Here is a 20,788-nt window from a genome sequence, read left to right as displayed (position 1 = left end):
CAGGAAACTCCCCAGACCTTAATCCCAATTTGTGGTCAATCCTCAAGATGCGGTTGGACAAACAAAAACCCACAAATTCTGACAAACTCCAAGCATTGATTATGCAAGAATGGGCTGCCATCAGTCAGGATGTGGCTCAGAAGTGAATTGACAGCATGCCAGGGCGGATTGCAGAGGTCTTGAAAAAGAAGGGTCAACACTTCAAATATTGACTCTGCATCAACTTCATGTAATTGTCAATAAAAGCATTTGACACTTAAGCTTGTAATTATACTTCAGTATTCCATAGTAACATCTGACAAAAATATCTAAAGACACTGAAGCAGCAAACTTTGTGGAAATTAATATTTGTGTCATTCTCAAAACTTTTGTTCGTGACTGTATATACACACGTTTTTCAACCATTTTCAGTTTTCTTTCTGTCGTCTGGTGGTCAAAGTAAGTGTGAAAAATCTCTGTCTCTCTCACAAGTTTGAAGAGCACTTTAGGTACAGTAAAGAAAAGTATAAATATTTCAGTACATTACTGGTTTCCTTCATCTTCTGCAACTAAGTTAGGAAGGACGCCTGCATCTTTGTAGTGACTGGGTGTATTGATAGACCATCCAAAGTGTAAGTAATAACTTCACCATGCTCAAAAGGATATTCAATGTCTGTTTTTTTGCCATCTACCAATAGGTGCCCCTCTTTGTGGGGCATTGGAAGACCTCCCTGGTCTTTGTGGTTGAATCTGTGTTTTGGTATTCACTGCTCGACTGAGGGACCTTACATATAATTCAATGTTTGGGGTACAGAGATGAAGTTCCTTCATCAAAAAAATCACATTAAACACTATTAATGCACACAGAGTTAGTCCATGCTACTTATTATGTGACCTGTTAAGCAAATCTTTACTCCTGAAATGATTTAGGCTTGCCATAACAAAAGGTATTAAATACTTACTGACTCAAGACATTTCAGCTTTTCATTTTTAATATTTTTTTGTTTTTTTTATCTCAAAAAACATCATTCCACTTTGACATTATGTGGTATTGTGTGTAGGCCAGTGACACAATCTACATGTAATCAATTTTAAATTCAGGCCCTAACAACAAAATGTGGAAAAAGTGAAGGGGAGTGAATACTGTACAAATCAATCTATTTTTATAACACTGCACAAACTCACAGAGAACTGCTTAGAAAGACTACCCTACAATCTCTCACTCACCATCTATACTATTCCTTTCTGGATTGTTCCCGCTGAGTCCATCTGCATTACTTTCCTATCTTACTTCCTTCCTTTCTTCTTCTTCTTCCCCCACCCCCTCTTCTTTTCTTTCTTCCTCATCCCCTTGACTTCTTCCTCTCTTATCCCTTGCTCCTTCTCTCTACCTTTCTGATCTGCATCAATTTTACATAAAATGCTTTAAAAGCACCAAATAAACAGTTTGAATCCACCACAGAATGTGTGTGTTTACAAATCAGACAGCTACTGGGCGTTCGTACTGTGTGGATGTATAGATATATATATATATATATAGAAGTTCTCTCTGCTACCGCATGGCAAGCGGTACCTGAGCGCCAAGTCTAGGTCCAAGAGGCTTCTAAACAGCTTCTACCCTCAAGCCATAAGACTCTTGAACATCAAATCAAATGGCCTGCATGAAAGCCAAATGACAGTGTGAACTCGTTCTCCGTGACCGACGTGAGAAAAACATCTTGAATGTGCAACAATTTCCCATGGTTATTTAACAAATTCTTCAACCTCTGTCAAATTGGTTGTTGATCATTGCTAGACATCCATTATCAGGTCTTTCCATAGATTTATAGTGTATTCGAAAAGTATTCAGAACCCTTCCCTTTTTCCACATTTTGATACATAAAAGCCTTATTCTAAAATGGATTAAAAATAAAAACAGTCTACACACAATACCCCATGATGACAAAGCAAAAACAGGTTATTAGAAATGTTTGCAAATATATATATATATACAGTATATATAGCAAACTATACATTTACATTACATTTAAGTCATTTAGCAGACGCTCTTATCCAGAGCGACTTACAAATTGGTGCATTCACCTTATGATATCCAGTGGAACAACCACTTTACAATAGTGCATCTAACTCTTTTAAGGGGGGGGGGGGGTTAGAAGGATTACTTTATCCTATCCTAGGTATTCCTTAAGGAGGTGGGGTTTCAGGTGTCTCCGGAAGGTGGTGATTGACTCCGCTGACCTGGCGTCGTGAGGGAGTTTGTTCCACCATTGGGGTGCCAGAGCAGCGAACAGTTTTGACTGGGCTGAGCGGGAACTGTACTTCCTCAGAGGTAGGGAGGCGAGCAGGCCAGAGGTGGATGAACGCAGTGCCCTTGTTTGGGTGTAGGGCCTGATCAGAGCCTGAAGGTACAGAGGTGCCGTTCCCCTCACAGCTCCGTAGGCAAGCACCATGGTCTTGTAGCGGATGCGAGCTTCAACTGGAAGCCAGTGGAGAGAGCGGAGGAGCGGGGTGACGTGAGAGAACTTGGGAAAGTTGAACACCAGACGGGCTGCGGCGTTCTGGATGAGTTGTAGGGGTTTAATGGCACAGGCAGGGAGCCCAGCCAACAGCGAGTTGCAGTAATCCAGACGGGAGATGACAAGTGCCTGGATTAGGACCTGCGCCGCTTCCTGCGTGAGGCAGGGTCGTACTCTGCGAATGTTGTAGAGCATGAACCTACAGGAACGGGTCACCGCCTTGATGTTAGTTGAGAACAACAGGGTGTTGTCCAGGATCACGCCAAGGTTCTTAGCACTCTGGGAGGAGGACACAATGGAGTTGTCAACCGTGATGGCGAGATCATGGAACGGGCAGTCCTTCCCCGGGAGGAAGAGCAGCTCCGTCTTGCCGAGGTTCAGCTTGAGGTGGTGATCCGTCATCCACACTGATATGTCTGCCAGACATGCAGAGATGCGATTCACCACCTGGTTATCAGAGGGGGGAAAGGAGAAGATTAATTGTGTGTCGTCTGCATAGCAATGATAGGAGAGACCATGTGAGGATATGACAGAGCCAAGTGACTTGGTGTATAGCGAGAATAGGAGAGGGCCTAGAACAGAGCCCTGGGGGACACCAGTGGTGAGAGCACATGGTGCGGAGACAGATTCTCGCCACGCCACCTGGTAGGAGCGACCTGTCAGGTAGGACGCAATCCAAGCGTGGGCCGCGCCGGAGATGCCCAGCTCGGAGAGGGTGGAGAGGAGGATCTGATGGTTCACAGTATCAAAGGCAGCCGATAGGTCTAGAAGGATGAGAGCAGAGGAGAGAGAGTTAGCTTTAGCAGTGCGGAGCGCCTCCGTGACACAGAGAAGAGCAGTCTCAGTTGAATGACTAGTCTTGAAACCTGACTGATTTGGATCAAGAATGTCATTCTGAGAGAGATAGCAGGAGAGCTGGCCAAGGACGGCACGTTCAAGAGTTTTGGAGAGAAAAGAAAGAAGGGATACTGGTCTGTAGTTGTTGACATCGGAGGGATCGAGTGTAGGTTTTTTCAGAAGGGGTGCAACTCTCGCTCTCTTGAAGACGGAAGGGACGTAGCCAGCGGTCAAGGATGAGTTGATGAGCGAGGTGAGGTAAGGGAGAAGGTCTCCGGAAATGGTCTGGAGAAGAGAGGAGGGGATAGGGTCAAGCGGGCAGGTTGTTGGGCGGCCGGCCGTCACAAGACGCGAGATTTCATCTGGAGAGAGAGGGGAGAAAGAGGTCAAAGCACAGGGTAGGGCAGTGTGAGCAGAACCAGCGGTGTCGTTTGACTTAGCAAACGAGGATCGGATGTCGTCGACCTTCTTTTCAAAATGGTTGACGAAGTCATCAGCAGAGAGGGAGGAGGGGGGAGGAGGGGGAGGAGGATTCAGGAGGGAGGAGAAGGTGGCAAAGAGCTTCCTAGGGTTAGAGGCAGATGCTTGGAATTTAGAGTGGTAGAAATTGGCTTTAGCAGCAGAGACAGAAGAGGAGAATGTAGAGAGGAGGGAGTGAAAGGATGCCAGGTCCGCAGGGAGGCGAGTTTTCCTCCATTTCCGCTCGGCTGCCCGGAGCCCTGTTCTGTGAGCTCGCAATGAGTCGTCGAGCCACGGAGCAGGAGGGGAGGACCGAGCCGGCCTGGAGGATAGGGGACATAGAGAGTCAAAGGATGCAGAAAGGGAGGAGAGGAGGGTTGAGGAGGCAGAATCAGGAGATAGGTTGGAGAAGGTTTGAGCAGAGGGAAGAGATGATAGGATGGAAGAGGAGAGAGTAGCGGGGGAGAGAGAGCGAAGGTTGGGACGGCGCGATACCATCCGAGTAGGGGCAGTGTGGGAAGTGTTGGATGAGAGCGAGAGGGAAAAGGATACAAGGTAGTGGTCGGAGACTTGGAGGGGAGTTGCAATGAGATTAGTGGAAGAACAGCATCTAGTAAAGATGAGGTCAAGCGTATTGCCTGCCTTGTGAGTAGGGGGGGAAGGTGAGAGGGTGAGGTCAAAAGAGGAGAGGAGTGGAAAGAAGGAGGCAGAGAGGAATGAGTCAAAGGTAGACGTGGGGAGGTTAAAGTCACCCAGAACTGAGAGAGGTGAGCCATCCTCAGGAAAGGAACTTATCAGGGCGTCAAGCTCATTGATGAACTCTCCAAGGGAACCTGGAGGGCGATAAATGATAAGGATGTTAAGCTTGAAAGGGCTGGTAACTGTGACAGCATGGAATTCAAAGGAGGCGATAGACAGATGGGTCAGGGGAGAAAGAGAGAATGTCCACATGGGAGAGATGAGGATCCCAGTGCCACCACCCCGCTGACCAGAAGCTCTCGGGGTGTGCGAGAACACGTGGGCAGACGAGGAGAGAGCAGTAGGAGTAGCAGTGTTATCAGTGGTAATCCATGTTTCCGTCAGTGCCAAGAAGTCGAGGGACTGGAGGGAAGCATAGGCTGAGATGAACTCTGCCTTGTTGGCCGCAGATCGGCAGTTCCAGAGGCTGCCTGAGACCTGGAACTCCACGTGGGTCGTGCGCGCTGGGACCACCAGGTTAGAGTAGCAGCGGCCACGCGGTGTGAAGCGTTTGTATGGTCTGTGCAGAGAGGAGAGAACAGGGATAGACAGACACATAGTTGACAGGCTACAGAAGAGGCTACGCTAATGCAAAGGAGATTGGAATGACAAGTGGACTACACGTCTCGAATGTTCAGAAAGTTAAGCTTACGTTGCAAAAAATCTTATTGACTAAAATGATATAGTACTGCTGGCTGGTGAAATAGGCTAGCTAGCAGTGGCTGCGTTGTTGACTTTGTTTGAAAGTGTAGCAGGCTAGGTAACCTCTAACTGGCTAGGTAACCTCGACAATTACTCTAGACTACACAATTATCTTGGATACAAAGACGGCTATGTAGCCAGCTAAGATCAAACAAATCAAACTGTTGTACTGTAATGAAATGAAATGTAATACTACCTGTAATACTACCTGTGGAGCAAAGCGGAATACAACTACTCGCTCCAAACCAAACCGGAAGTGCGTATCGTAGAGGGAGAGGCAATAGAAGTGTTGTTTCTTGTATTATTGTCTTTTGTGTCTTTAGAGGACTGCTTCACCTTAATGTCCCCTTTCCCTTTTCTTCTGTCCTTATTTTGTCCCACTTTGTCCCTTCTTTGTCCCTTCTTCTCTTCTGCCAACTAGACACTCCTTGTTAGCTAGCTAGCTTCTTTCAGGAATGATAGTTTTGGCAAGTCGATTAGGACATCTACTTTGTGCATGACACAAGTAATTTTTCCAACAATTGTTTACAGACAGAATATTCCACTTAAAATTCACTGTATCACAATTCCAGTGGGTCAGAAGTTTACATACACTAAATTGACTATGCCTTTAAACAGCTTGGAAAATCCCAGAAAATGGTGTCGTGACTTTAGAAGCTTCTGATAGGCTAATTGACATCATTTGAGTCAATTGGAGGTGTACCTGTGGATGTATTTCAAGGCCTACCTTCAAACTCAGTGCCTCTTTGCTTGACATCATGGGAAAATATGCCAAGACCTCAGAAAAAAATTGTGGACCTCCACAAGTTTGGTTCATCCTTGGGAGCAATTTCCAAACACCTGAAGGCACCACGTTCATCTGTAAAAACAATAGTACGCAAGTATAAACACCATGGGACCATGCAACCGTCATACTGCTCAGGAAGGAGACACATTCTGTCTCCTAGAGATGAACGTACTTTGGTGCAAAAAGTGTAAATCAATCCCAGGACAACAGCAAAGGACCTTGTGAAGATGCTGGAGGAAACAGGTACAGCAGTATCTATATCCACAGTGTAATGCGCCTATATATCAACATAACCTGAAAGGCCACTCAGCAAGGAAGAAGACACTGCTCCAAAACCGCCATAAAAAAGCCAGATTAGGGCCTACAGCGGCACCTAGATCTTCTGTCAGACTTGGACCCTGACAGTGAAATTCAGAAAGACATAAAATAGTGTTACAAAAAAGATCCAGGAGCCAGATTTAGAAATAATAATAATAATATATCTAGACCTTCTACGCCATCAAAGGGAACATAAAACTCAACACACTAATTAGGATCTGGCTAAAAAAATACTTCAAATCAGTAATAGATCCCATTGTCCTCTATGATTGTCAGTTCTGGGGTCCACTCACCAACCAAGAATTCACAAAATGGGACAAACACTCAATTGAGGGACTATACTTTAGCAAAATTCTGCATGGACTTTGTGTACAATGCAAAACTCCAACCAATGCATGCAGAGCAGAGTTAGGACTATACCAGCTAGTTATAAAAATTCAGAAAAGAGCTGTTAAATTCTGCAAACAACTAAAAGGAAGCGATGCCCACACATTCCACCACAACTCGCTCACATACAAAGACATGAACCTAGACAAGAGTCCACTCAGCATGCTGGTTATGGGGCTCTGTTCACAAACACAAACATTTATTTTTAAATGAATATGTAAAAAAACAGAATTCTACTTTGACATTATAGGGTATTGTGTGTCTAGGCCAGTGACAGAAAATATAAATTGAATCAACTTAAAATTCAGTCTGTAACACAAAATGTGGAAAGAGTAAACAGGTGTGAATACTTTCTGAAGGCATTGTTTAAATCAAATTACCAAACATATTGCTAATGGTAAACCTGGTCTGATCAGGGCCAAGTTCTGATCACGCTCTCCGTAGCAGATGTGGGCAAGACCTTTAAACAGTTCAACATTCACAAGGCCGCGAGGCCAGACGGATTACCAGGACGTGTACTCAGAGCATGCGCGGACCAACTGGCAAGTGTCTTCACTGACATTTTCAACCTCTCCCTGACCGAGTCTGTAATTAAAACATGCTTCAAGCAGATCACCAGTAGTACTCACGTCGGTAGCCATGAATTTAAAGGCTGGCCATGGCTCACATCAACACCATCATCCCGGATACCCTAGTCGCAATCCAACTCGCATACCGCCTCCACACTGCCCTTTCCCACCTGGACAAAAGGAACACCTATATGAGAATGCTGTTCATTGACTACAGCTCAGCATTCAACACCATAGAGCACACAAAGCTCATCACTAAGCTAAGGACAGTGGGACTAAACAGCTCCCTCTGCAACTGGATCCTGGACTTCCTGACGGGCCGCCGCCAGGTGGTACGGGTAGGTAACAACACGTCTGCCACTCTGATCCTCAACACTGGGGTCCCTCAGGGCTGCGAGTTTAGTCCTCTCCTGTACTCTCTGTTAACCCACGACTGCGTGGCCAAACACAACTCCAACAACATCATTAAGTTTGCTGATTACACAACGGTGGCAGGCCTGATTACCGACAACGATGAGACCTGGCCAGGACAACAACCTCTCCCTCAACACGAGCAAGACAAAGGAGCTGATCGTAAACTACAGGAAAAGGAGGGCCAAACACGCCCTCATTCACATCGACAGGGCTGTACTGGAGCGGATCGAGAGTTTCAAGTTCCTTGGTGTCCACATCACCAACAAGCTATCATGGTCCAAACACACCAAAACAGTCGTGAAGAGGGCACGACAACATCTTTCCCCCTCAGGAGACTGAAAAGATTTGGCATGTGTCCCCAGATCCTCAAAAAGTTCTACATTTGCACCAGAGAGCATCCTGACCAGCAACTGCTCGGCATATGACGATAAGACGCTACAGAGAGTAGTGTGCATAGCTCAGTACATCACTGGGGCCAAGCTTCCTTCCATCCAGGACCTTTAAACTAGGCAGTGTCAGAGGAAGGTCCCAAAAACTGTCAAAGACTCCAGTCACCCAAGTCGTAGACTGTTCTCTCTGCTACTGCACGACAAGCGGTACCGTAGCGCCAAGTCTAGGACCAAAACTCCTTAATAGCTTCTACCCCAAGCCATAAGACTGCTGAACAATTAATCAAATGGTTACCTGGACTATTTGCATTGACACCACCACTCCCTTTTGTTTTTATACTGCTGCTACTCGCTGTTTATTATCTATGCATAGTCACTTTACCCCTGCCTACATGTACAAATTACTTCGACTAACCTGTAACCCTGCACAATGACTCGGTAGCGGTACCCCCTGTATATAACCTCGTTGCAATTTTGTGTTACTTTTGTTTAAATTTTTTATTTAGTTTATTTAGTTAATATTTTCTTAACTCTATTTTCGTAAAACTACATTGTTGGTTAAGGGCTTGTAAGTAAGCATTTCACGGTAAGGTTGAATACTGCGCATGTTGTATACAGCACGTGACAAATCAAAATGGATTTGATTTGAACAATCAAAATATAAACTCAGCAAAAAAAGAAATGTCACTTTTTCAAGACCCTGTCTATCAAAGATAATTCGTAAAAATCCAAATAACTTCACAGATCTTCATTGTAAAGGGGTTAAACACTGTTTCCCATGCTTGTTCAATGAACCATAAACAATTAATCAACATGCACCTGTGGAATGGTCATTAAGACACTAACAGCTTACAGACGGTAGGCAATTAAGGTCACAGTTATGAAAACTTAGGACACTAAAGAGGCTTTTCTACTGACTATGAAAAACACCAAAAGAAAGATGCCCAGGGTCCCTGCTCATCTGCGTGAACGTGCCTTAGGCATGCTGCAAGGAGGTATGAGGACTGCAGATGTGGCCAGGGCAATAAATTGCAATGTCCGTACTGTGAGACGCCTAAAACAGAGCAACAGGGAGACAGGGCGGACAGCTGATTGTCCTCGCAGTGGCAGACAACGTGTAACAATACCTGCACGGGATCGGTACATCCGAACATCACACCTGCGGGACAGGTACAGGATGGCAACAACAACTGCCTGAGTTACACCAGGAACGCACAATCCCTCCATCAGTGCTCAGACTGTCCGCAATAGGCTGAGAGTGGCTGGAATGAGAGTGGCAACAACGTCGCCTATGGACAAAAACCCACCGTCGCTGGACCAGACAGGACTGGCAAAAAGTGCTCTTCACTGACGAGTCGCGGTTTTGTCTCACCAGGGGTGATGGTCGGATTCACGTTTATCGTCGAAGGAATGAATGTTTAACCGAGGCCTGTACTCTGGAGCGGGATCGATTTGGAGGTGGAGGGTCCGTCATGTTCTGGTGCGGTGTGTCACAGCCTCATTGGACTGAGCTTGTTGTCATTGCAGGCAATCTCATCACTGTGCGTTACAGGGAAGACATCCTCCTCTCTCATGTGGTACCCTTCCTGCAGGCTCATCCTGACATGACCCTCCAGCAGGACAATGCCACCAGCCATACTGCTCAATCGTGTGCGTTATTTCCTGCAAGACAGGAATGTCAGTGTTCTGCCATGGCCAGAACACTCAATCCCATTGAGCACGTCTGGGACCTGTTGTATCGGAGGGTGAGGGCTAGGGCCACTCCCCCCAGAAATGTCCAGGAACTTGCAGGTGCCTTGGTGGAAGAGTGGGGTAACATCTCACAACAAGAACTGGCAAATCTGGTGCAGTCCATGAGGAGGAGATGCACTGCAGTACTTATTGCAGCTGGTGGCCACACCAGATACTGACTGTTACTTTTGATTTTGACCCCGCCTTTGTTCAGGGACACATTATTCAATTTGTGTTAGTCACATGTCTGTGGAACTTGTTCAGTTTATGTCTCAGTTGTTGAATCTTGTTATGTTCATACAAATATTTACACATTTTAAGTTTGCTGAAAATAAAAACGCAGTTGACAGTGAGAGGACGTTTCTTTTTTTGCTGAGTTTGTATTGTCCTGCTAATAACAGGGTTAATAATATATCTGTGAGAATATCCAACTTGCTTTTATATCATTCTAAATTAATAATAATATATATATTTTCTTTATTATATTTAAAAAAATGCGAGAAAAAGGCCATTCTTGAACATGGGGTGAGACATTGTTACTAGTTTGTAAATAAAGCCAGTTTGTTATTTAGAATTATTTATTTCTGTTTTTAGAGGGAGAGAAACCAAAAAACTGGGAGATCAGCACAGGTATTGAACCAGCATCTGCAACAACACAGCTTGCACTGCTATGCCTGTGTCTTAGACTGTTGCGCCACTCAGGCCCTGTACAACGTGAATGGTCGGCAGTGGCCTACAGTACTACATTAAGAACAAAATAATCCTAACAAAATAAAATAATAAAAACCTTAGTGTTTTAGTAAGTAATACTGAAATCGTGCACAATTATCAGTTTCTATTTAGGTTTATGTCGCCCATTCATTGTCAGTTAGGGGCTCCCGAGGGACGCAGTGGTCCAAGACACTGCATCTCAGTGCAAGAGGTGTCACTGCAGTACCTGATTCAAATCCAGGCTGCATCACATCCGGCCATGATTGTGAGTCCCATTGGCCCAGCGTCGTCTGGATTTGGCCAGGGAAGGCCGTCATTGTAAATAAGAATTTGTTCTTAACTGACTTGCCTAGTTAAACAAAGGTTAAAAAATTAAATAAAAATGTAGAGACACAGTAGGACCCAAAAGCATAATCAGTGCTCTAACTCCCCCTTGTGGTGGTCTGGAGCAATGAAGTAGTGACGCAGGGTACCGTACTAAACCACAAATTACCTCTAAATCCCGGAGCATAATCGCACAACTTTTAGTGGCACAACCACTGTAGGTAACTAAAATAACCTCATTCAATCTAGCTAATTTCCAATTCATACGAAATTGGTTGACTACAGAGGTAGCAAAAGTGTACTTCAATGCAATGATACTCCCCCACGTAACAGCAATCTTGACCAGTTTGGCCCAAGATTGCTGTACAACATTAAAACCCATTCAGTCGGTCTACAAACAGGCTCTCAAAGTACTTGATAGAAAGCCCATTAGCCATTATCACTGTTACATCCTCAGAAAGCATGAGCTCCTGAGTTGGGAAAATCTTGTGCAAAACACTGACGCATGTCTTGTATTCAAGATCCTAAATGGCCTGGCTCCTCCTCCACTTAGTACTTTTGTTAAACAGAAAACCCAAACCCATGGCAGCAGATCCACAAGGTCTGCCATGAGAGGTGACTGTATAGTTCCTTGAAGGAAAAGCACCTTTAGTCAATCTGCTTTCTCTGTGAGAGCTTCCCATGTCTGGAACACACTGTCAGCTCTCTCACACTCACACACAGCCATCTTCTCACACACACAAAGCCATCTCACACACAAATCCATCTCACACACACACACAAAGCCATCACACACACACACACACACACACACACACACACACACACACACACACACACACACACACACACACACACACACACACACACACAAAAAACATAAAGACATGGCCAAAGGCCTAACAGACTTGTGAACATAATTTCTAGCTGTGTATTGCTGCTTTCCATGTTATCTGTAGCTTGTGAGGTGTGTAAACACTTTGTTGATTTTATGTATTGTATTTTATGTATTTGTTTTGTTGCTATTTATACTATTGCTCTGTCTGCGTGCTACGTGTTGCACTGCATGTGCTCACTGCACATTGTATGTCTGTATTGTTATTGTCATTGTTTTTAAATCACCTGCCCAGGGACTGCGGTTGAAAATTAGCTGGCTGGCTAAAACCGTCACTTTTACTGAAACGGTGATTAATGTAAAAATACAAATAAACTAAAACTCGTGTATAGCCAGTTATAATTGTAATGGCTTAGCAGATAGTATTTTCTTATTATCAGTATTTACCTGGCTAAAAGAGAAGGAATATAATATCTATTGTTTATAGGAAACTCATTCAACTATTTTAGTTGAAGTTGTGTGGAGAAAGGACTGGGGGGGGCAAAATATACTTCTTCCATCGGCAAAGAAACTCAAAAGGGGTGATGATATTAATTCACAAATATTTTGATCTGAATATGCAAATTGTTCAAACAGATCCGCAAGGTAGATGGATTCTTTTAAATACGTTATTGGACCATAAACAAATTTGTCTCATTAATCTATACGTTCCAAATAATGATGACCCAAGCTTCTTTGAAAATACAAATAATAATTTATCAAGCAATACAAGACTATTGTCATGGTGGGAGATTTAAATACATCAATGGAATGTAAAATAAATCACACTACAAACTATCACTCTTATGCACTTCAGGAAATCACAAATATCATGTATATAATGGAACTAGTGGATATATGGAGGCTTAAATATCTTAACCTAGTGACATATACATGGCAGAGGCTCAATCAAGCTAGTCGTCTTGACTACTTTCTTATGTCACTTTCGCTGGCTCCAAAAGTTTTAAAAGTATTGATAGGGAAAAGAATGCGGTCAGACAATCAAATAATTGGCATATACATTACTCTTACAGAATTTCCACATGGGCAAGGGTATTGGAAATTGAATCGAAGCCTATTGGATGAAAATGTGTTTTTAACCAGGACAGAATAATTTAGAAATTACTTTTTCCGATAGGTACAGCAGATGCCATTATTGTATGGGACACTTTTAAAATGTGCCTTTAGAGGCCATGCAATTCAATACTCATCTTAAAAGAAAAGCAATTTAGGTCCAAATAATTAATATTAAGAAAGGGAAAAAAAGAGGGACTAACAGTACAGATAGATAGCAACAAAAACAGTGTCATAGAGGCACAAAATACATTAGAGGAAAAACAAAGAAATGGAGGAAATTATTCAAGAAAGATTTAGTGTAATATATTATAAAAATAATGCGAACTGGATGGAATATGGGGGGAAAAATGCACCACTTTTTTTCTTCAACATAGAAATGCTACCAAAAAGGATTTACAGAAACAAATGACGGAAACTGAGGAAGCAAAGCATATGATTCCGTTTCAGTCTCCTCCATCTCGACCAACCAAAGTTAATTGTAAGGATTTTTTCCCTATTACTAATGTAAAATTAACAGCTGTACAGAAAGACTCATGCGAAGGCCAAAATACAGGGAAGGGACTTCTTGATGAAACTAAAGCCTTTAAGTAAGGGAAACCTCCAGGGTTGGATGGTATATCAGTTTGATGTACTCACGAGGACCGTTATTAGCATGTTTTAACCACTCCTTTAAAAATGGTAGATTATCAGATACTCAACAATAAAGTCTGATTTCATTATTACTGAAACAGGACCCAAGTGTTCAATATAAAGATCCAGTCCATTAAAAAAATTGGAGGCCCCTTACACTTCAGTGTCGTGATGCAAAACAATGTGCAATGTGCAAACGCATAGAATTAAAAAAAGGTATTGGCAGATATTATTCATCCTAATCAGACAGGTTTTTTACATGGACGATACATTGGAAACATTATAAGACAAGTACTGGAAACTCTAGAACACAATGAAAAAATAAAAATCAGGGAAACCAGGCCTGGCATTCACAGCTGACTTTGAAAAGGCTATACAAATGCTGGCACTATTTTAATTTTGAAGAATCTAGATACACAATGGGTTAAAGTTATGTATAGTAACCCTAGGTGTAAAATAGTAAATAATGGCTACTTCTAAGAAAGTATTCAAATGTCAAGAGGAGTAAAACAAGGTTGTCCACTATCGGCATATCTATTTATTATGCCCATCGAAATGTTAGCTATTAAAATTAGATCCAGCAATAACATCAAAGGCCTAGAAATCCAGAGCTTAAAAACAAAAGGTGTCATTGTATGCTGATAAATCATGTTTTTTTCTTTTAAATCCTAAATTTGGATCCCTCCACAGCCTCGTAGATGACATAGATATTTTTTCCTAATCTCTCTGGATGTCACGCCCTGGCCTTAGTATTCTTTGTTTTCTTTATTATTTTTGGTTAGGTCAGGGGGTGATATATGTTTTTTGTCCTGTCTAGGGTTTTTGTATGTTTATGGGGTTGTTACTGGTCTAGGTGTTTTGTATGTCTATGGTTGCCTAGATTGGTTCTCAATTAGAGGCAGCTGTTTATCGTTGTCTCTGATTGGGAACCATATTTAGGCAGCCATATTCCTTGAGTATTTCGTGGGTGATTGTCTATGGTTAGTTGCCTGTGTCAGCACTATTATTATATAGCTTCACGTTCGTTTTGTTGTTTTTGTATAGTTCGTTCAGTGTTCTTTCTTCATTAAAGAAGATGTACTCAAATCACGCTGCACTTTGGTCTCATCACTATAACGAACGTGACAGTAACCCACCAACCAAGGACCAAGCAGCGTGGTATCGGACAGCAGCGAGTTCTGGACTCCTGGACATGGGAGGAGATTTTGGACTGAAAAGGACCCTGGGCACAGGCTGGGGAATATCGCCGCCCCAAGGCAGAGCTGGAGGCAGCGAAAGCTGAGCGGTGGCGATATGAGGAGGCAGCACGGCAACGCGACAGGCACGAGAGGCAGCCCCGAGATATTTTGGGGGGGAGGCACACGGGGAGTGTGGCAGAGTCAGGTTGGAGACCTGAGCCCACTCCTCGTGCTTATTGTAAGCAGGGCGTTACTGGTCAGGCACCGTGTTATGCGGTTAAGTGCACGGTGTCGCCAGTACGCGCCCATAGCCTGGTGCGCTATAGGACAACCCCCCGAAATTGTCATGCGAGTGTGGACATCCAGCCAGGGCGTATTGTGCAGGCTCAGCATGTCTGGTCTCCGGTACGCCATTTCGGTCCAGGGTATCCTGCGCCGGCTCTGCGTGCTGTGTCTCCGGGGCGCTGGGAGGGTGCAGTGCGTCCTATGCCTGCGCTCTGCTCGTGCCGGGCGAATGTGGGAATTGAGCCTAAGGGAGAGGTGGGCGTAGTATGCACCAGATCTCCAGTGCTCACTCACAGCCCAGTTCAACGTGTGCCTGCACTCTGGAGGGTCCGGGCTAGAGTAGTCATCCAGCCTGGGGGAGTGGTGCCAAGGCTGCGCACCAGAGCTCCAGTGCTCCCCCACAGCCCGGTCCTTCCGGTGCCTCCAAGCACCAGGCCTCCTGTAGGTCTCCCCAGCCTGGTGGGTCCTGTGGCAGCCCCACGCACCAGGCTGTCTCTCCGTCTCCTCCCTCCAGGTTCTCTCTCCAGGCCTGAGCCGCCCGTCAGTCAGGAGCCGCCTGAGCCGCCCGTCAGTCAGGAGCCGCCAGAGTCTCCCCCCAGTCCGGATCCGCCAGAGTCTCCCCCCAGTCCGGATCCGCCAGAGTCTCCCCCCAGTCCGGATCCGCCAGAGTCTCCCCCCAGTCCGGATCCGCCAGAGTCTCCCCCCAGTCCGGATCCGCCAGAGTCTCCCTCCAGTCCGGATCCGCCAGAGTCTCCCTCCAGTCCGGATCCACCAGAGTCTCCCTCCAGTCCAGAGGCGCCAGAGCCGCCCGTCAGTCCAGAGGCGCCACTCACTCCAGACTCAACCATCAGTCCAGTGGCGTCCTCTAGTCCGGGGTCGGTGGTGAGGGTTCCCGCTCCAGAGACATTACGTAAGTGGGCCGAGTCAGAAGTGGAGCGGGGTCCACGTCCCTCACCAGAACCACCACCGCGGAGTTATGCCCACCCAGACCCTCCCATATAGGCTTAGGTGTGCGGCCGGGAGTCCGCACCTTTGGGGGGGGGGTACTGTCACGCCCTGACCTTAGTATTCTTTGTTTTCTTTATTATTTTTGGTTAGGTCAGGGTGTGACAAGGGTGATATGTTTTTTGTCCTGTCTAGGGTTTTTGTATGTTTATGGGGTTGTTACTAGTCTAGGTGTTTTGTATGTCTATGGTTGCCTAGATTGGTTCTCAATTAGAGGCAGCTGTTTATCGTAGACTCTGATTGGGAACTATATTTAGGCAGCCATATTCCTTGAGTATTTCGTGGGTGATTGTCTATGGTTAGTTGCCTGTGTCAGCACTATTATTATATAGCTTCACGTTCGTTTTGTTGTTTTTGTATAGTTCGTTCAGTGTTCTTTCTTCATTAAAGAAGATGTACTCAAATCACGCTGCGCTTTGGTCTCATCACTATAACGAATGTGACACTGGATTACAAACAAAAAAAGTTTACCAATAAAATGGTCTGACGGTGAAGTGACATACTCGGTATTCATATCCTGAAAGAAAGAAATTCTCACTATAATACATTTTAATAGAAAGTTGACAAAAATAGATAAGATCTTGCTACCACGGAAATTAAAATACCTGTCTATTTGATGAAAAAAGCAGATTTCTTTAGTCATATCCCAGTTGACCTATTTGCTTATGGCCTTGCCTACACCTAGTGATTTAAAAAAAATGATATGAGCAAAAAATATTCATTTTTTGGGGGGAAAGGCAAGCCAGACCTATTTATATAATGAGGGCAGAATTATAAAATATTCAAGCATAAGACCTCTCACTAAGGGCGTCAGTCATACAAAAAGTATACTTCAATCCAAACTGGTTCTCTAGCAGATTAGTAGGAATATCTCACCCCATGTTCAAGAATGGCCTTTTTCCCCTTTATTCACACTACAACCTCTCACTTTTGGTTATTTGAAAATGAAATGAACTCCAAAATATCGCTATTTTTCAAACAAGATATAGAAAGTTGGTTGCAATTTCAGTTTAATCCACCAGAAAAGAGAACAAATATTACAACAAATATTATGGTTAATCTAAAATGTACTAATTGATTAAAATATATATATATATATATATATATATATATATATATATATATATATATATATATATATATATATATATTGGGATATTTTTTTTTTTTAAATGTATAATCTTTGTAAATGATATCATGAATAGGACTGGTGGCGTTATGTCACACATGCGCCTACCAAAAATATATGGAAACGTCTGGTCTACTCAAAATTACAACCAACTAATTTCAGCATTACCACCCAAATGGAAGAGGCAAGTGGAAGGGGGAGAAAGTAAGGAACTTATCTGTCGGCCCTGCATTAAAAACCAAAATTGGCTAAATTGTGATAAATAAAGAAATATACCAGTTTCATTTAAGGACCAAAAAATAATAATCAGCATGTGTTATTTCATAGTTTTGATGTCTTCACTATGATTTTACAATATAGAAAATAGTCAAAATAAAGAAAAACCCTGGAATGACTAGGTGTGTCCAAACTTTTGACTGGTATTGGAGGACACAACCATCCCAGCTCTGCAAATGTTGCTGTCAATAGACAACAACAAAGCATCAGACATGAAACATCAATACAAATGTAAAAACAGCAACAACAAAAAATGGATAAACAAGTTCTGACTTCTTACGAGGTCGTCCTTTCATTATAGGATAGAGACTTGTTGCTGCACCAATCAAAGCAGTGGGGCGTGGTCAAAACCACTCATATTGGAGCGATGGAAAGCAGGGTTCCAAAATACAATCATACCCACGCAATTTTACCATTTATAAAATATTTGTTATGCAGACTAGCTAAAAAACAAGTGAAACTTCAAATTATTCAACGGATTATGATAGTTTGGTGCTTAAGTTAAAAATGTAAATTTGCACCCCCTATTTTAATTTGCTCCACGGCTCAGACGGTGAAGTGTAGGCTACGGCAAAAAAAGTTGTTTGGCTCAGTCACAACTTGAGAAGAGGAAGAACTTTGCAGGTGTTTCTGAATGGGTAACATTGCAATAAAACCCAGCCCTGAAAAGAAACGTAGACTGAAAAGTATTAGCATGTCATATCATAAGGGAAAACGCATGACATTGGCACTGAAAATATCTGAAGTTATCACTTCAGGTTTCCCACTTCAACCCCAAATATATCATACTGATTAAAACGATTGACTTAAAATCGTTGTGCAACTTCATGGGGGAAGCTATGGGAATCGTCTTTCTACTGAAAAAAAGGGAATTGCCGTGCTTCTGGGAAATGAGCTGTAAAATTTTTTTTTTAAGTCTCTCTGCCCCATGGCAAGACTAGTAGAATTGCATTACATTTGTTTAAAAATTTCACAATTTTCTCTCTGACCCATGACAAAATGTGTAGAATTGCAGGAAACTCCTTCGTCAAGAGAGGGGCCACTAAAACGTTCTGCCAGAAGATAGGGGGGCCCCCCAACCAAATCTCACTTAGGGCCCCCAAAAGGCTGAGTGGGAATGTGACATGATATCCTTAGTTGATATTGACTGCTAAAATGAATGACTTTCATCTCAAAATGCAGTTTTAAAAAATGCAGTTGATTTCTGTATCTTATGTTTTAAAAAAGCATCATCGTTTAATGGCTGTAATGACAGGCTACCTATGTGCAGAGATTGTGAGCGCATGTTTACGTGTATTCACGAGCATGTGCTGGGGGGGGGGTCGCAAACTTTTAACCACTCCTTTTTAGGGGGTCACGGGTCAAAAGGTTTGAGAGCCACTGAGCTAGCAAACAGACCGTTGATTTGCTGTACAGCTATATAATTGGGTGCAGCGCAAACGTCAAATTATAGGGAGAGAGGATTGCCATAAATAAATATGCAGCTCCAAAAATGGTTTGGTGATCAAGAAAATTCACTATCTACTTTGCAAGCTCACCAGCAATACATGGGGCACCAAGCAACAATTACTAGCATAGGCCTACTGGTCTTTTGGCATGTAAAAAATGCTTGATATTAATAATTGACTTAATAAGTTTACATTTGGAATTAATTATTACATAATCAAAATGTATTTGTAGACAAAATAATAAAAAGGGCTGTCTGGTAGCATTGAAGTCAGTGCATGTATAGATTTGTGACTTGACTTGCTCTTAGAATGCACAACTTGGGACTTGACCAGTTCGACTTGGGACTCAACTTGAGACTCAGACCGGTAGCTCCATCACCGATGCACGCCGCTTGTTAGTAGAATAACAGTGATTTGGTCCCACCTCTGGTAGTAGTAGTGCATGTCAACATCAGAGGTGACCCCATAACAAAATGTGCACCTACGCCCTTCTGGGTATAACACTGGGGTAAATCCTGTATGGAAATGCGCCAATAGTCTATGCTTATGGACACTATTTCTCTTCCATTTGAGTGACATAGTTTGCGATAGGCCTACCCACTGACGACACATATATAGGCTATTTCTGATGAGTAGACATACATAAAATAGGCTACAACCAGACAGATGGCTCCTTATCTGTCGCTGTGTGGCGGCGGCTCACACACACTCATTCAATGTTCATGCTTTTACGCCTTTGGCCCCGTCTGGCATACCTCACCTTGTTTGACACATTTGAAGCGGATCGGATCTTTGCAGTGTTTGATGACAGCCAGAACATCCCGGGTGGTGAGCCCGGCCACCGGCGTGTCGTTGACTTCCAGCAGCAACTCATCCTGGGCCAGCTTGCCGCTCTGGACGGTCTCTTTTCCTTGTTTCACCTCCCCGAAGTAGGGGAACTGCCCAATCTCCGCGCCCCCCTTCAGCTCGAAGCCAAATTCTCCCTCTATGCTCCTGGTGACGACCGCTTCGTGGACTTTGTTGGTCCAGTGATTTTTCTTCGTCAGACTCTTGGACATCGTTGAGCGAGTATCACCAAACCGGGGCGCCCATCCGATAGCCTATCGTCTCATCCCGGCCTTTGTGTCATACAGATCGGCTCCCACCAGCTCAGAGCGCACACGGTAGCTCCATCACCGATGCACGCCGGGTGTAGTATCCGTCTAGCACGCAGCGCGTTCAGGTAGGGGGTCTGCAGTACAGCTCGGTGGAGAATCAGGCCGTCACACACACACACACAGGCAAGACACAGAAGATAGGCTACTAGCGGGTGAACCGGATGTGAAGTCTGGAGAAGGGGAGATTAATGGTTCGGAGAGGAGAGGAGGGATGGATGGATGGAAAGGAAAAAAATAGAGTCGCAGATGAATGTTCTTTAGTCTGCACCGCCAGATTGCTCATAGCGCATAGACCAGTTGAGATTGAGCAGGCGCAGATTTAAAGCAACAAGCATCAAATCGTTTCTTTCGTCGTCGTCCTCTTCCACCACAAACGTTTTCTATGTATTATTATGCTATTGCAGTAAAAAAAAAAGGGGGAAAAAGCATCTGATGTCGGCTGTCTGACTTGTCTCCGATAGCTGCAATACACACCACGAGTGTCTAATGGTCTGTGCTCAGTCAGTTAAAACGGAGTGTATCCTAAATTGCCAACATAAAGTATTCACACCCCATTACCTTTTCAAGATGCTGTTGTGTTACAGCCTGAATGTAAAGTGGATTCAATTAAGATTGAGTGTCATTGGCCTACACACAGTATTTAGGCTTGCCATAATGTCAAAATGGAATTGTGTTTTTTAGAATTGAAATGAAAAGCTGAATAAGTATAAGTCAATAAGTATTCAACCCCTTTATGGCAAGCCTAAATAAGTTGAGGAGTAAAAAGTCTAATTAACAAGTGACATAATACGTTAAATGGGCTTACTCTGTATGCAGTGATAGTGTAACATGCTTTTTGAATGACTACCTCATCTTTGTACCCCACACA

At 43.7% G+C, this 20,788-nt stretch overlaps 1 protein-coding gene across 5 annotated transcripts in view; it reads right to left on the bottom strand.

Annotated features, from left to right (window-relative positions):
- The window catches only part of LOC139540411 (membrane-associated guanylate kinase, WW and PDZ domain-containing protein 2-like), a 305,518-nt gene extending 285,220 nt beyond the window's left edge, over positions 1-20,298 (bottom strand). For 3 of the 5 annotated variants that reach the window (XM_071344209.1, XM_071344208.1, XM_071344212.1), the window contains exon 1: positions 19,524-20,296. In XM_071344209.1, the coding sequence (XP_071200310.1) occupies positions 19,524-19,821 (298 nt within the window). In that variant the 5' untranslated portion in view covers positions 19,822-20,296. Of the gene's footprint in view, positions 1-19,523 lie in introns of all 5 variants that reach the window. The other 2 variants (XM_071344211.1, XM_071344210.1) reach the window with 1 other exon arrangement.
- Between the last annotated feature and the right edge of the window lie 490 nt (positions 20,299-20,788).

Source organism: Salvelinus alpinus, chromosome 15 (assembly GCF_045679555.1).
Source record: "Salvelinus alpinus chromosome 15, SLU_Salpinus.1, whole genome shotgun sequence".
Classification (NCBI taxonomy): domain Eukaryota; kingdom Metazoa; phylum Chordata; class Actinopteri; order Salmoniformes; family Salmonidae; genus Salvelinus; species Salvelinus alpinus.
This window is presented reverse-complemented; position numbering and strand designations above follow the sequence as displayed.